General features: G+C 40.1%; 1 protein-coding gene and 1 long non-coding RNA gene across 3 annotated transcripts; both read right to left on the bottom strand.

Annotated features, from left to right (window-relative positions):
- Nucleotides 3,067-5,865, bottom strand: LOC109839735. Of its 2 annotated transcripts, none has more exons than XR_002246726.1 (3): nucleotides 5,806-5,865; nucleotides 4,043-4,105; nucleotides 3,067-3,275 (listed from the first exon to the last, which is right to left on the bottom strand). It is a non-coding gene; the product is annotated as an uncharacterized LOC109839735 (long non-coding RNA). The 2 variants fall into 2 exon arrangements; XR_002246725.1 differs by lacking the exon at nucleotides 5,806-5,865 and adding an exon at nucleotides 4,199-4,260.
- On the bottom strand, nucleotides 14,643-15,781 carry LOC109838186 (E3 ubiquitin-protein ligase RING1-like). The gene is given in 3 exon segments (XM_020406648.1): nucleotides 14,643-15,424; nucleotides 15,524-15,651; nucleotides 15,654-15,781. Coding segments are annotated over 3 exon segments (933 nt in total). The 5' UTR covers nucleotides 15,754-15,781; the 3' UTR covers nucleotides 14,643-14,719.

The raw sequence follows: 17,485 nt of genomic DNA on the forward strand, positions 1-17,485 counted from the left end.
TGATATTAGCAGACACTTCTAGGAATTCGTCCTCTTGACGGACAGGCTTCTTCCTACGGAAACGCCTTGGCTTGGTCTCGGACGTTCTGGTGGAAATTCTCTCGAACACCGAAACTCTCCTTAGGGCTTTAGTATAGCAGTATTCTGACAGTACCGCCTTGATTATATTGGCACACGGACAGTGAGATTCCGTGTCTCGAGCATCTCTCTTTCGAGACTTACCCGCACCCCCAGCTCTATAGTACAACTCATCAGTTTGATAACTGGAGCAACCCATAGAGTATTGGCATGACTTCCCAGGTATAACACCATCATCATCAGACGAATGTGTTTCCCTCTGGGGATATGACGCTTTATTAGCGTTTTCAAAAGTCGCTCGTTCAAGTCTACGCTTTTGCGAGCGTGAAAACTTAACGGGCTCTTGAACTTCGACCCGCAATCCAATGCGGTCGGTAACAGGGGCTTTCCCTTTGTTATCTTTCTTAGGGGGATTAGCCCGACCCCCATTATGGTTTGTTGTTTGGGGACCTTTCAACGGTCCCAATCGCTCCTTGACAGGTGCCTTGCCTCGATCTTCTGGTAAAGGGCCGAGGCGACCTCTCAAAGGAACCCTGGATCTTGAAGAATCCATGTTCTTACCTGGCTCCGTCGGAGGTGCGGGAGCAGGGGAAACGGGATCTGGATTTGAAGAAGGTTGGACGATACTTCCGTCCACTTTTTTCTTAGGCGCCGGCTTCGCCTTTGGCACCCACACCCGCTTGTGTTTTGATGGTTTCTTGACCGTCTCTTCTTTCTGCATCTCTTCCGCTTTCTGCAGAAGGACTCGGGCATGCGCAAGCAACGCGCGGTGTTTCTTGATTCGCTCTTCGAGAGTGGAGCGAGTCCTCTTGACGCGGACCCATTCATTTGTCTCCGCTTTAGAGAAGGAGTTAGTTGTTCGCCGTTGTTGCACCTGGCGCTGTCTGGACTTTAGATCCTCATTGTAACGGATCCCGTCCATCGATTCTGCGGCCTTAGCAAACTGTCGCGCAAGGCGTTGACGCCGTCTTTGGCGTGCCCTCTTCGACAAGGTTCGAACACCTTCAGCGGTTGATTTTGCGGCTGAAGGGAGATCTGGATCTGCAGCTTCGACCACGTTAGACGCCATAGGAGCGTCGCGGGGAGTAGGTGCAATAGCGGTGAGGGGATCTTGGATCTCCGATCCTGAGGGCCCGCGAGCGCTCTTGGAAGAGGAAATCTTCCTGCGCCTGTTTGGAGAGGCAGATCTGGAGGAGAAGGAAGAGAGGTACTCTTCAAACTTCTGTTGATCGAACTCGTATTCGATCTCTTCGTTCACCCGGATCTTGAAGGCCGGTTGCGTCACGACGGCCTCGGCAACGAGGCCGTTGGCTCCCACTGTGGTCGCCAGTTAGTTTTCGTCGAAAGTTGCCTTCATCATTGATTTCATTAAACTTTAAATGTTACAAATGAATTCAAACAACAAAGAATAAAAAGATTACAACTTTCTTGAAAATAAACACAAGATCCGTTCATCGTCTCTTGCTTGCGTGGGTTTTTAGCCTGTGACGGGGATGTCGATATCCGTGGACTACCTGGCAATCAGATCTGGTCCAGAGCTTCGTCGATCCGCGAGGAGATCTAGAAACTTGAAGCGCCTATCTCGATAAAAGCGAGATAATTGCTCTTCTTAGAATTACCACAACGGGATAAGACTAAGGATCGGATGCGGGTGATGTAGATCTGACGAAGAAACTCTCTTGCGTTGAAGTGCTCGATCACTCTTTACTCCGGCAGGGCTTCGCCAATTCTCCAAAATTCCAGATCTGAAAAAATGAGGGCCTGGGGCTTGTATTTATAGGCTTGAGGGGTTGCGGAGCGGTTAAAACCACCTAAAGGGCTAAAATCCGCATTGGAGACACCCTAGGGTGTCTCTCAAAATCCGAGACACCCTAGGGTGTCTCCCAAAATCCGAGACACCCTAGGGTGTCTCCCAAAATCCGAGATAGTTTGTACCCTCTTCAGTATTTTGGTTCTAATTCTTTCATCCGAACTCGGATTTGAATGATTCAAGATGTATTGGAAATATGACAAAGAGAGCTACAACTTTCATGTTTTAAGTTTCTTCAGATTCTAACGGGATCATGGTCAAAACAGCTTCACAAGTTCCGAGATACCTTTGGGTGTCTCGGCGCTATTTTCGTCATAACTTCCTCATATGACCTCCAAATGACATGATTCCAGATGGATAGGAAAGCTGACAAAAATATCTACAACTTTCCTGTTTTGAGTTTCTTCATATTCTAACGGGATCATGGTCAAAACAGCTTCACAAGTTCTGAGACACCTTTGGGTGTCTCCAACTTGTGCGGACACCCTGGGGTGTCTCCAACTTGTGCGGACACCCTAGGGTGTCTCAAACTGGGCCGAGACACTCCGTTAATAAGCTCCAATGATTAGATCATCTGTGGAATCAACTGGGACACGAGGGGCGTGGCACCTTTTGTAGGCGACGCGGGGCTCTCGATCAATTCGTATCCTCGTTATTTTGAAACTCCGACGCTTCACGTAGTTCGTTGATTCACTTCAAGCATTTGCCAACGTCAATCGACTTCTGTGAACCGGATAGTGACGTTCATCGTCGTTCTTTAACACTGAGCTGTTTGTGGAGACCTATAGGCAATTTTCGATGCCTACACAGTGCAGCTCTAGATCAGGTATCAGGGTGTCACAGCAGGATCATTACAAAAGAAAATTAGAACTCGAGTTGAGTAAGTATTAATCAGATGTCTACAAGAGAAATCAACAAGAAAGCACACAATATAGTTTCCCCAACTGCTTAAAGATAACGAAGACGAAAAAGGTGAAAAAATGCATGTATTTGGCTTCCCTTAGCTTTCATCAGGCCTGTGAAGATTGGAAGCAGAATGGCACAACGAGCAATTAAGTGATGATATAACAGCTTACGGATTTTGCAAACTTTTGAGCGAGAGGAGGTCCATCCTGACTTCATTTGAAGGTAAAGCCTGCTTTTTCTTCTTTTTTCGGCTTGAGCTTGTAATATGCCACAGTACCAAAGGGGTAAAGCATTCTATATGCAAAGTGATTATTTTGTTGCAATGTGACTTAATTTATACTCCAAGCTCATTATAACTGTAGAAAAGATATCGTTAATTTTCAGACTTAGGCTATCACTTAGGTCTAGTGAAGATAACAACAGCTACAAGGGTCATGATCACCAGTATTGCTTTACTTAAGGGTTGAGATACCAAATTACCCTGTAAAATATAAAATGAAATATACCGTCACACATTATTTTCTGTGATACTCTTCATAAGATTTGTTCACAGAATTACAGGTCTCATATATATCTCCCTATGGTTTATGTTTTCTATTGATAACATCTGCTAGGTCTGAAAATAATACTTATAATAGAATACTCAAATAATGTAATATCAAACTTTTTGAGGAAGAAAATAAGAAAAAGAAAAGAAAATCTCTCATATGGGCTGAAATTCCAATTTGCTATTCCTCAGCATGCTGTCACTCGTTACTTGTAGCGAGCTTTTGGCAATTAGCTTCGAGGAAAGCCCAACTTGATCAGAGTCACGGCGAAAAGTATCTACAGATCAGCATTTGTAATTATTTAATGGATTAATGTTTTGGATCAGCATTTGTGTAGCTATGGATCACACATATATATATATATCCAAGTCCTTAACACGTTTACATCTTGCATGTTTATTCCAGTTTCAAGTGGTAAAAGATAAAGCCACCTAAAATATAAAACCATCATTGTGATAGTAGAGGTAACATGTGACTGTTTTATTCCTAGAAATTGGAATGGACGGTAAGGGGATTGAGTAGGTTCAACATTTTCCACCTATTTGGAAATGTTTGCAGCTTTGGTTACACACAATATAGGACTTACAAAATTGAATGCCTTAGGATCAACCTAATGAAAGATACATATTAGAAATGCATCATAATCAAGTATACACTAAATAAAAAGAACAGAATTCTCAATAAAATGAAAATTTTGTACCTTTGAGATGAGACAAGCACTCCTTACTTGAATTAGCTAAGAATCCATCAAAATCACCAAACCCTAATGCATTCATAAGAAATCATCAAAAAATTAGAACTATTCGGTTAAAAAAATTGTGAAGAATAACATTGAGATGAAGAAAAGTAGTCCGACCTGAAAACTAGAAACTACTCCTTAAGAATAAAGAGAATAAAATCAGCACTAATAAACACATTAAACACGAAACTCGCAAACTTTTTTGGCATGTTACGCTCGTTATTTTGAAACTCCGACGCTTCACGTAGTTCGTTGATTCACTTCAAGCATTTGCCAACGTCAATCGACTTCTGTGAACCGGATAGTGACGTTCATCGTCGTTCTTTAACACTGAGCTGTTTGTGGAGACCTATAGGCAATTTTCGATGCCTACACAGTGCAGCTCTAGATCAGGTATCAGGGTGTCACAGCAGGATCATTACAAAAGAAAATTAGAACTCGAGTTGAGTAAGTATTAATCAGATGTCTACAAGAGAAATCAACAAGAAAGCACACAATATAGTTTCCCCAACTGCTTAAAGATAACGAAGACGAAAAAGGTGAAAAAATGCATGTATTTGGCTTCCCTTAGCTTTCATCAGGCCTGTGAAGATTGGAAGCAGAATGGCACAACGAGCAATTAAGTGATGATATAACAGCTTACGGATTTTGCAAACTTTTGAGCGAGGTTATATATTGTGGAGATTTCGATAGTCGTTTCTGAGCTAGTTATGTTTGCAGATCCTTGGATAGCTGAGAGTGTATCTTAATCTAGGATTGTAGCAGGTAAGGCTAAGAGTCTTAGCCTGTTCTCTTCAGTGCTTTCACTAGTAGTTTGTCCAGTATTGTCCCGAGACAAAAGCATACAAATGAGCTTTTGTATTGTCCTGAGACAAAAGAGATTTGTCCGAGCAGTGTTTATCTCCGTTGCAACACGAGGACTCCTTAAACGTGATGTAGATGAAAAAAGTTTAAACCCTGTCTGAACTTGAAGTCTCTGAATTTAAATTGAACAAAGAGAGACATAAATCCATAGTAAAACACCAGAGGGGACATTTATACTAGTTTGTGAGTACTACTTAAACGAGACACAATGGATGGCGAACTGGACATGTACTCTTCATTGGATGCCATTGTCTACTAATATATTATTGATTTCCAAACTGGATGACAAAGAATATGAACTCTGGCTGAAAAGGATACAAACAGGATGCAAATTTTTCAGCTTCTTGTTTGAATCATAGAATCATATGGGAAAACTAAAAAAATGTGTATTTTCTATTTCTAATGCCGAACAATTCCTTACATTTCTAAGTGTCCTGTAAAAAAGTAATACCTCATAAAGATGCAAGAGAGAATGATATATCTTTTTTAAAAAGAAAAAACGACATGATACTTCTCCATTCAAATTTGAGACTGACTTTTAATTATAGATACTTCTTCATAAAGGTGATATTTCCTTTATCATTTAATTATAGTATTATAGATAGGTGAAAAGTCCCACCAACCAATCTCTAACTAATACCCTATTTATCATTTAATTATAGTATTATAGATAGGTGAAAAGTCCCACCAACCAATCTCTAACTAATACCCTATTAAATCACCAAAGTAACCCAAGTGAAACTAAATATCTACAACAAGAAAATAATCACAAATTAAAGATCAGATGAAAAAATCACAGTTGTAACTTTGAAAGTATATTACCATAATCACAAGCTGAGAAGATTGAAAAAAGCACTTACATATTACACTGATGTTGAAGAAGAAAAGGGTTTTGGGGCTAAATAGCTGCAACAATTCAATCAAACAAAATTATTATTACAAAAAATCCTCTTTGTTATCGGGTCGGGATTTGATAAATGACAAAGGTTGGGTTGGAATTTGAAATCAGAGATTTTGGGCTTTCAAATTCCTATTTGTTAAATCAATTGATTTAAAATCTAGGTTCAAATCAGAACCCAAACTAGATATTTGGATTTGAAATACCCTGGATTTTAAATCCAGGCCCAAATCCAAGTTTCCAAACACACCCTAAAAGTAAATTTTCACTCTCCTCCCTATGATAGCAACATGTTGACTCTCAAATTGTGGTTTCAAAATGCAAGCTATCATAAAAAATAAAAAAGCTCTTCTTCTGAGAAAAGTCCTTGCGTTTAACGTAATTCTGGCTGTACTCTTCTCCTAGTTTTATAGGTAAATTCTTTTTCCATTGATATTCTGAACCAAAGGACAGTTGGATGTTGCAAGATAAGAGTAATGCAATTTTCTTTTAATGAAAGGAAAATTAAAAAAAAAGAGTACTGACTACTGAGAATATCTGAATTAGCATCTTTATTTGCGATCATATTTGACTAGGCATTTGGAAGCAGTAAATGGGGATTATGTTGATTAATGGTTTTGGTCGTTAAACATGATATTTTAAGAATTGTGAAAAATAAGAAAATTTTATAGTCAACTTATATTCTCTTGATTATGGAAAAAGTTGATGTTCAGACAATCCCATATGCATTGATTTATCTACAATCATAGTTAAATGATACATGACAAATGGCTAATTTTATTTTCTAATGTCAGTGTATTGTATATGAGGGGAATCTGTGCTTTGACATCATAGATAATGCGCCACGATGCCTACTCTTCAAACTTCTGTTTGTATGGCAATGTACGCCAGCCTCGATTATTTGAAATTGGAGTTGAATGTAGCACTCGTAAACTTATATGTTTGGGTCTGCAATTCTGTCCTTTGCTTGCATTCCTTCCCTGGAATTTAAACTTTTAGCTTTAACATTTTTAGTGTCAGATTGATCACTAGCATTATCATTTTTTTATTTCATACAAACCATTGTGTCAAAATGATTTCAGAGAAGCTGAACTTTGATTACTTGCATTGGTATTTCTGAAAGGAAGGACCAGATTTCTGAATAAAGATTTGTTTGTAATATTATCGAGGAATTTTTCCAAACCCCGAGTTTGAAACTGATCTACTTTACACCCATCTACTTACCGAAACTGCTTTTATACCCAATCCCCAATTTAAAATAGATTTATGGTAGCATATCTGCTACATAACTAGCAGATTTCTTTGCAGATACACTACTTTTAGTGGGCTATGTCATAAAACTTGGATCGGTATTTTGGGTATAGAATTGATTTTCAAAATAGACCTTTATATAAAAATAAATTAGTTTCAAAATTAGGATATAAAACCATTTTTGTCCAAATTATCTATTATTTTAAGAAGAAATAGGTCTCTACTTATGGTTGTTATTAGCTGTTACCTTCTCGAAGTTGTTAACAGTTTTTTGGGTTTTACTACGTAGGATATAGGTTTGCCAGATGAGATTTTTGTTCGCATGAGAGATGAGAAACGATAGATCTAGCTTTCTTACTTTTCAGTAATATTTGTTGCAACATTTTGAAATGAAAAGAGCTGGATGAATTGGTGGTCATAAGTTGTGTCAATTTTATCCGTGTATGTTTGAACTTTTCTCTAGTTATAGTTCATGTATACCACCAGTTTGTTTTCCCATGATCTGTAGCTATTGTGTGCACTTATCTTGGTCTGTAAGACTGTAACTGCTCAAATTCAGAGTTTTTTTTCTGAATATTGCTTAATGATGCTGTACCTTCCAGCGGGAATCCGTGTAGGATGTGTGATGCATTCTTCATAACTAAGGACCTTCTATTTTTACCAACTTATGAGATTTGTTGGGTTCCTGTTTTGATTTTTGACAGCTGAGGCTGCTGCAAGAGCGACATCAGCATCAGGATGATAATTTCCGACTATTTTGGGTTGTAATATCCATGTTATTTTTAATGGGAGTGGTCATTTTGTATGCCTTCTTTGGATGCCAAATTTGCAAGAGTGGTCATTTTGTAGAGGAGAGGAGATTATTGTGTTCTCAAATCTACCGTACTTGACTATATTTGCATGGGACATGGATTTTCTATCGGAGGGACTGCTGAGGTTGCTGCAAGACCGACAACTGTATTCGGATGATAATTTCACACTTGAATTGCGTTGTACTGGTTAGAATTAATATAAAACTATAATCTTTGATCCTCACCATAACTCCGGAGTTTTTGTGTAATGGTTAGAGGAACTAAATTTAAGATGGTATCAGAGCAACCCAGGTTCAAATCTCACCGGCCACGAATTAAATACGGATTTTATAAAAATTAACACTGCTACGTGAGTCCAGTTTTTAACCCATAAAAAGGGTGCTAGGAACTAAATTTAAGAGTACTAAAGATGTTCTTTTCAGTAAGGGCATGTTTGGTTCGTTTCCTTCGTTTTCCAAAAACGATTTTCCTTCATTTTTTTCGTTTCCTTTATTTTCCATGAAAGTGTTTCTTGTGTTTGTTTCGCCAAAAAATATGGGCTGGAAGTACTTTCCACCACTTTTCTTAGTTTGGTTCAACTTGAAAAAAGAAGTAAACAATTGATGTGTGAATAGATTCTCTCATTTTCTAGTGTTTGGTTCAAACTAAAAAAATCAAGAAAACTTGATTGTGGTCACCATGATGTGATTACCACCCATATAAGACAAAATATTAACAATAAAAGTTGAACATTTTCAATGATGATTTGGAACACATAAAACTGATACAACAGCGCATTTAACATTGTGTTCCTCATTAAACATCGAGTTTTTGATTGTTCGATGAACATTTTCACTCCTCACTGATGTTTGCTACATTTATACCACGCTTTGCATCTAAGTTTGATCCCTTCATCATATAACCACCCATTTTCTTGAAATATTGGTGGTAGCCATAAGCGGACAGTAAAGAACCAAGCTGAAAGATATGGTTTATTTTTTTTTTTTTTGAGCTGAAAAACAGGGGCTAAGCCCTGCTCATATATTATAAAAGCACTGAACAAAGTTTACAAAAGGAAAAAAAACAGTGGATATACGAGAGTATACCCATCCAAAAAAAACAAAAGACCAAAAGATAGGCTTCACCATCCGAAAGCCTACCAGAGTTTTACCAGAACATCAAAACCAACTATTCTAACTACCCGACAAAAGCATAGTTATCAGAACATCAAAAAACAGAGGCTAGAAAAAAACTTAGATAAGAGTCTTAACAACAACATTGATCTTGAGATCCAGAGGTGGTATCAATCCAGCTACTTCCTTCACTTACTGGAAGTTGTCTCCAACATCATCTTCACCTCTCTTTTTAGCAATTTCATCTAGCTTGAGTTTGATGGCTGCTTTGTGGATTCTTTTGGCCATCCGATCTTCCTCCGCACCTGTCCAAAGAAGGGTATATCTTGCTATATTAGCTGCAGTCTTATCAGGGTTAGGCATAATATCCCTAAAAACAAGTTGATTACGACAGATCCATATCCACCAGTAGCAGCAAGGAAGAAGCACTTTCCACACTTTCCTAACATCAGTTTAGATTCCTTGATAATCATTAAGGAGGATCAGCTCGTCAAACTGATGGAACCGAGGGACTGGGTTACTGCTAGGAAGCAGGGCAGCCCAAATTGATGACGCAAAAGGGCATTTAATGAAGAGATGGTCCATATCCTCCAGACAAGAAGAACAGAAAGGACATCGGGGATCACCAATCCATCCTTTTGAAACCAAGTTTGCCCTGGTGTTAAGCCTCTGTTTACTAGCAATCCAAAAGAAGACCTTAGTTTTAAGAGGGGTGGGGGATTTCCAGATGAAGTTGTATAAAGCAGATTTGATACCCCCAGAGGTCAGAGCCGTGTAAAAAGATTTTACAGTGAATATCCCAGAAGAATGTAGGGGCCACCACAAACTATCAGGAGCCAGGCTATCAAAGACAGAAAAGTTATCCAAGAGAGAATGAAGATAAAAAGTTCCATGTCTTTCTTCTATCGTGATGCCTCTCCTGAGGGTAGCATGCCATTTCCACTCGTTATTGAGCATAAAGCCTTGAGAGCGGATGACACAGTCAGGGGAAAAAGCACGATAAAATGCTTGGGGAAATAAGCTAATAAGAAAATGGGTGGTAATCACATCTGGTAGGCCATACATCCCTTTTCTGCCCTAATAGTAGCCATCCCCTACCCCACAGCATCGTCCCTACCTTCAAGGCCAAATCATCCAGATCCCCCTCCTCCCCACCCCCCCTCTTCATCCCCAATATTCCTCTTCCTGAATCAGTGGTTTCCAGTATGGACGACTTTATCTTCTACGCCTTCTTCCAGATCCAGGTGGGGAATCCCACTTATGCAGAACTTATCGATAATCTTGAATTCCATCTAAAAGTTGATGAGTGGAAAACGGCTGTGAGGAGAGCTTCCCCATCTTCCTTTTTCATCCAGTTTCCAGATGCGGAAACAATGGATTACGCCTGTTCCAAACCCTTCTTTAGTATGGGTAATTTTGGTGGTGTCTTCTCGCCTTGGTCTGAGAACATTGGCCTCAAAGCTCTCCCCAAGTTTGTTTATGTGTGGGTAGAAATTCTTGACCTACCAATCCATCTTTGGGATACGGCCTTTATTTCGTCGTTACTGGGAGACGTGGGCGAAGTTATCACCGTTTCTGATGATATCATGTTTAAAAAGGAAGCTTCGAAATGTAAAGCCATGCTGTATGTAAGAGATGCCTCCGAGATCCCTCGTGTCGTCAAGTTCCGATATGAATCTCCTGATAATATCCATATCATGGAAGGCTGCGTTCGGCTGAGAGTAGTTGGTAAAGTGTTGCCATATTCCAAATCCAGATGCCGGGAGTTTTATGAAAGTTTCATCAGAAAAGAAGGGGCTTCTTCTTCACCTTCAGAGGATCTGCCACCTCCTCCGCCTCTCCCTCCTCGTAATGATGAGGTGGTTCAGCCAGTTCAGAGCAACATTCCTCCTCATCAGGATCCCAAAGGCAAAAAGCCGATGAGGCAATCTTGTGACCTCCCTCAAGCTCATCCCTCTTTATCCAAGAATTCTGTTATCTCAGATCTGATGGAAGTTTCTTATAAAGGTGTCAAGTTCCATATAGCAAAGTCATCTTGGGAAAAGCTGCAATTGGTTCTTTCTCCTGAAGAGGAAAGTGTGCAAGACCCAGCTCCAGCCCCCCCAAACCAAGACAAGTCGCTTGATATCAGTTCATCAGACTCTATGGACAACATTTCCTCTTCTGGTCCGCCTCCAGGCTTTGGGAAAGTCAAGGCCAGATCAAAGAATGCTCAGAAGAAAGCCTCCAAAAGCTCGTTATCACTTCTCCCCCTTAAGAGGCATTTAGCCCTTCAGAGAATCAGTAAGCACCCAGGTATCTCCAAGAGCAGATCCTCCTCCTCTTCTTCTGCTTCTACTTTACCTGTCAATGCTTTGAATTTAGATAAACTGAGGGATATTTCCATCAATTGTGGTATAAAGGAACCGATCGATCCTTCCGATCTAGAAGGCATTCTCTCTATGGAACATCTAGGGAATAATTCCTAGAGTTAGTGTCTCCTTTCTTCCCCAGTTGTCTCCCCCCTTTTTTTATCAGGATTCAATGATTTTTGGTTCATGGAATGTGAGAGGTATTAATAACCCTGCTAAGCGTCGTCTGGTTAGGGATTGCATTAAGATGGCTAAGGTGGACATTGTGGGTCTGCAGGAAACTAAGCTAAACTCTTCTAGACCTAACCTTTTGAAATCTCTGGGTGGGGGCTCTATTTCTTCTTGGATCTCTCTAGAGGCCTCAGAATCTAGGGGTGGTGTCCTCTTGGGATGGAATGAGGACCTCTTCTCATGTTCATCCTCTTCTTCAGATATCTTCTCTGTTACAGCTTTTCTCACTCACAAGCCATCCAACTGGTCTTTTGTAGTTACAACAGTTTATGCTCCTTGTGATCCCTCCGACAAGGAAGTTTGCTGGTGGGAACTCCAGAGACTCAGAAATTCTTTCTCTCTCCCGTGGATAGTCTTCGGGGATTTTAACATGACCTTTCATTCTTCCGAAAGAAGTGGGAGATCGGGTTCCCTTAAAGATATGTCAGTTTTCAGAAATCTCATCGACTCCCTCCTCCTTTCTGACATTCCTCTTAGCGGTAGAAAGTTTACTTGGTCAAACTGTAGATCCAATCCAGTCATGGCTAGGTTGGATAGGTTCCTGATATCCTCTGATTTTGATCTCAAGTTCCCCTTTCTCATTCAATATGCCTACACAGCCCCTTGTTCTGATCATTGTCCTATCATTCTTGATACAAATTCACCTAAACCCACTCCTCTTTTCAGATTTGAAAAATGCTGGTTATCCCTCCCTTCCTTTTCAGATTTCATTACCTTCAGTTGGTCCTCTTTCAGATACCATAACTCCTCCTCCCCTCCTTTCCTTCTTAAGTTAAAGCTCATTAAAAGAAGAATCAAGTGGTGGAAGAGGTTCTGCCTGGGCTCTTCTCATCAAGTTTATTCTTCAGCTATGGCACAGTTGGATTCTCTCAACCTCCTTGAGGAATCTAGGAGCTTAACCCCCTCAGAATTAGATACTAGATGCTATCTCAAAGACCAGCTCTTATCCTTTGCTAACTCTGAGGAGATAAAGTGGAAACAGTTAGACATGAAGAGGTCTTTCTTTAATTACTTCTCTAATCTGTTCAATAGCCAGGAGGATTCAAATCTTTGTATTGATTGGCAGTCCCTCTATCCTGGCGGCAAAGTTGACCTTTCATCCCTTGACCTCCCTCTCTCCCCAGAGGAAGTCAAAACAGCAGTTTTCCAGCTTCATCCTGAAAAGTCACCAGGACCAGACGGTCTTCCCCTCTTGTTCTTTCAAAGATTCTGGAACATGATTGAACTAGATCTTACTTCTTTCTACCTAAAATTATTCACTAATCCTCAGCCTCTACAAAACATCAATTATTCTTATCTTTGTCTCATCCCCAAAAAAGAAGGGGCTTGTTCTCCAGAGGATTTTAGACCTATTAGCTTGATTAACAGCACTTGCAAAATCTTTTCAAAAATCTTGGCTAATAGATTAAGAAATTTCCTTCACCTTCTCGTGGATGGCTCTCAATCTGCCTTTCAAAAAGGTAAATCCAGTTTAGATTCCATTCTTTTAGCCCACGAGATGATCAATCATTGCTCCTCAGGCAAAAAGGAAATTTGTGCCATAAAAGTTGATTTTTTTAAGGCCTTCGATTGTGTTAATTGGAACTTCCTCTTATCCCTTCTAGAAGCCAGAGGGTTCAGTTCTAAATGGTGCCTCATCATTAAACATATCTTATCCTCCTCCAAATCGGCTGTCCTTGTCAATGGTTCTCCCACAAATTTCTTCACTTGTCATAGGGGCTTAAAACAAGGAGATCCTCTCTCCCCAATGCTCTTTCTTTTGGTTGTGGATGTGCTTAACAGAATGCTTCTCAACAACACCGCTGCAGGTGATCTTTCTCAGCTTAATATTAGAGGAGAACTGAATAAGATTAGATCTCTTCAATTTGCAGATGACACAATTATTTTCTCCAAAGCTCTTCCCTCGGATATGATCACCTTAAAGACCATCTTGCTTATCTTTGCTAAAGTTTCTGGGCTCAGAATCAATCATGTCAAATCCAATCTGTTCTACCTCGGCAGAATCCCTTTCAAGGGCTCCCAGCTTGCCAATCTTCTTAACTGCTCTTTAGGGTCCCTCCCCTTCTCCTACTTAGGTCTCCCTCTCAAGTCTGGTTCTCTCACCAAGCGAGATTGGCAACCTCTCCTAGATTCCTTCTCTAAAAAACTTTCTCATTGGAAAAGTAAAACTCTATCTTTGGGTGGTAGATTGACCCTCCTTAACTCTGTTCTTTCTACCATTCCTCTTTACTACTCTTCTTTCTTCAAGTTACCAAGGTGGCTCATCAAAGCAGTAGACAAGATAAGGAGAAACTTCTTATGGAATGGCAGTCACCAATCTCCGTCTGTTAGGAATTTGGTCTCATGGGGTTCAGTTTGCAGACAGAAAAAGGAGGGTGGATTGGGCGTTATTCACCTTGAATCCTTCAACATTGCTCTCCTATCTAAATGGATCTGGAAAATCTTCGACAGAGAGACTCTAGTAAGCAAGGTGGTCTTCTCCCTCTATTCCAAGAATGGTGCTAACCCTGTTACCCTCTCTCCTTCCCCTCAAGCTTCCAAATTCATCAAAGACCTGCATTCCATCCATCAAGCTTTCTTTAGTTTTGTAAGATGGAACATTGGTGATGGTCGAGCATGCAGATTTTGGACTGATAAGAAAGATATGGTTTATTATGTAAACGACGTGCTCATATCAGGTGATATATTGAAAACCAATTGAAACAATAGATGAATATAATGGAAGATATCAACCATCACAAAGTGCAAGCATGCACATCAAGCACCCATGTGCGCGCACACACACAGAGGCACACATATTTACTCTGCAACATTTGGTTATGAGGAAGGACACACCCCAAAATATACAGTGACAAGAACAAAGGTCCACCTGTGAAACAACGAAATCAGTCAAACATCAACCGACCGAAAAATGTTCTCAAAAACAACGAAGAAACAGGACTACACTATTTTATCTCAAATGTGCAACTTTAAACAATAAAAGATATGCATGTTTATGAAAAGATCACAGTATTCAATTTTATTAAGCCACAATTCCAATTCATGAAACAGAAGACTATGTACAGCATTATACCACTGAACTCAACAAAGAACAAGATGATCAATGAACAAAAACTTCTTCAATGCTCATTGGGACCATCTTCTGACAAAGAATTCCCGTTGCCATTCCCTCCATTTTGAGAAGACCCAGACGACGAAAACGAAAGCAATCCACTAAAAGGCCAAGGGACCGGCATCCACGACCTCCCCCCGATGGCATTACCATTGCCATTACCTTCTTCTCTATTACCCTCACTTGCACCCGTGCTACCATTGCCAGCGCCATTGGACTCATTCTTCGGCCCCTCAACGGGCATCTTAAACCTACAGACGGGGCACGAACTATGAGCCTCGAGCCAAGGCAATATACACCCCTCATGAAATTTATGTTTGCAAGGCATCTCCCTAGCTTCCTCCCCAATCTCAAACTCCTCCAAACAAACATAGCAACGCCCAATTTTCTCCTCAATCTTGATTCTAGCCATCGCCTCAACCGCCTCTTTACTTGCCGGAGGAGTCACTTGCCTATTAGGATAGTTCTCAGCCAAATGTTGTAGCAGCTGATCGAGGCCAGGACCGACGAAATAATCCCCTATCAAAGCTCCAATGTTGTGGTTTATGTTGGTAGGATGAATGGCTCCCCCTTGGATGATCACAGCTTGGTTGAAGGGATTGATTAGGATCATATGTTCTCCCTGCCTCTCTCCTTGTTCTTGGTCTCTGATATGCAACCTTTGTTGGATGTCAGTGAGGACATCGAGGATGGCTGAAGTTCGCTGGCATTGACGTTAGAGGGACGCGAGCTCATTGTCTTGTTCAGAGGTCGCGTTTGATTCTTCCTCTTGTCCTTCATTTATCTTAGACCCCCGGCGACGGCGGAGGACATCGTTGAGCATGCTGAGTAGGATGGGGCCCCATAAGGAGAGGTCCTGATCAGAATCAGATGCTGAATTGGGATTATTAGCAAAGGAAGGCGCTGGGTTTTCTTGGGCTTTCATTTCCTCAATGAATCATCATTGCAGAGAGGGCATTTGATCTCAACCTCCATTATTGGGTCCACAATTCTTGAGCACATATGGCACCAATATCTAGAAGCAGCCAATGATTCGTCCATCGTTCTGATTACTTAGGTCCTCTTCAAAAACTCCCTCTATATACAGAACAATGAATTAATGACAGAATCAATACCAAAAAATTAACAAACACCAAGAATTTTTAATCAATATAATGTATTTATCCCAAAATTACTTTAAGGGAAAAATCTCTTTTAACCCAAAGTTTTACCCCCAATTATTTAAAAACCCATCCACTTTACTAAACACCAATAGACCCATTGTATCTCATCTCACTTATTTTTAAACCCAACATGTATAATACACCCATTTTTTGTACTGTATTTACCCAACAAATTAAAAATTCCTAAATTATCCTTCATCCCCAAATATAACTCAGCCCCTCTCTCTCTTCCAGTCTCTCTTCCGTTTCACATTCTCAAAGAGTCCAGGAGAGATTAGGGTTTCGGCGAAGAGGTCTCTGGTTGAGGATCACCGACGGCGGCGAAGGGAGTTGGATCGACGGTGAGCGACGACGGACGGCGGCTACACAGGTCTGAAAGCGGAGGTCATTTGGAGCGACGACGGACGGCGATTGCACGGGTCTGAAAGCGGGTAACACACAAATCTTCCCTTTTCCTCTCTAATACTTGAAATTAAGCCCCTAGATCATCGATTTTCATCGCAAGTTCCTCATATCACTGAGTGTTTTTATTTTTCGAATGAGGTTGTAGAGAAGGCGACGGAGAGAGTTAGGGCTTGGATTAATCGGTGTTGTCTGTAGCGAGAGATATTGGAGTTGGGAGAGATGGAAAGGTTTTCCTGCATGTGTGATTAAGCTCTTTTTTAAAATTAATTTATGGAAATGGATGATTTCTTGACCTAATTATGTTGATGGATCACATGCAACTTGCACGTATAAATTGTTGAAAGGGCCCGAAAGATAAGATTGTACTTATATCACAGTAATCTCTCGAACATCTAAGGTTTAACACCTATGATAGCTTGGTGTTGAAATCATTATTTATAAAAGGATTTCAACCTGCCGCTGGGATATTCATAATCATAATGTATTTTTTGAAATATTTGTCAATAGGTTGTCAAAGATGTCAAGCAGAAGTAATCTCTACGAGCAAAGACCGTGATTGCATTTATCTCGGAGGAAGCAAAAAGTCTGCTAGAATATGCTTTTACTCAGGAAGTAGACTCTGAATATATATGTCTTGGATGTTCTGAATGTTGAAGTTGCACATGAGCTTGGGTACTTGACAGATTCATTTTGTGGCTATTGGTTGGTTACATTTTGTGTTGATTGTGTACTTGGCAGATACATTTTGTGTTTATTGTGTAGCTTAGATCTGTGCAGGAGCATATGGCGTTGATTTTTAGAGTGGTGTTGTGTATTTGTTGTTTTATGCTGTAATTATGTTATTATTGTTAAAATTCTATGAATGTTGAAGTTGAGCAGGAGCTTAGATCTGTGTACTTGGCAAATTCATTTTGTGTCGGTTGGTGTATTCATTTTGTGTTGATTGTGTACTATATTGATTCATTTTGTGTTTATTGTGTAGCTTAGATCTGTGCAGGAGCATAGGGTGTTGATTTTTATAGTGGTGTTGTGTATTTGTTGTTTTATGCTGTAATTATGTTCTTATTGTTAAAATTCTGTGAATGTTGAAGTTGTGAGGATCTTAGATCTGTGTACTTGGCAAATTCATTTTGTGTTGGTTGGTGTATTCATTTTGTGTTGATTGTGTACAATATTGATTCATTTTGTGTTTATTGTGTAGCTTA

This window comes from Asparagus officinalis, chromosome 4 (genome assembly GCF_001876935.1).
Source record: "Asparagus officinalis chromosome 4, Aspof.V1, whole genome shotgun sequence".
NCBI classification, from domain to species: Eukaryota; Viridiplantae; Streptophyta; class Magnoliopsida; order Asparagales; family Asparagaceae; genus Asparagus; species Asparagus officinalis.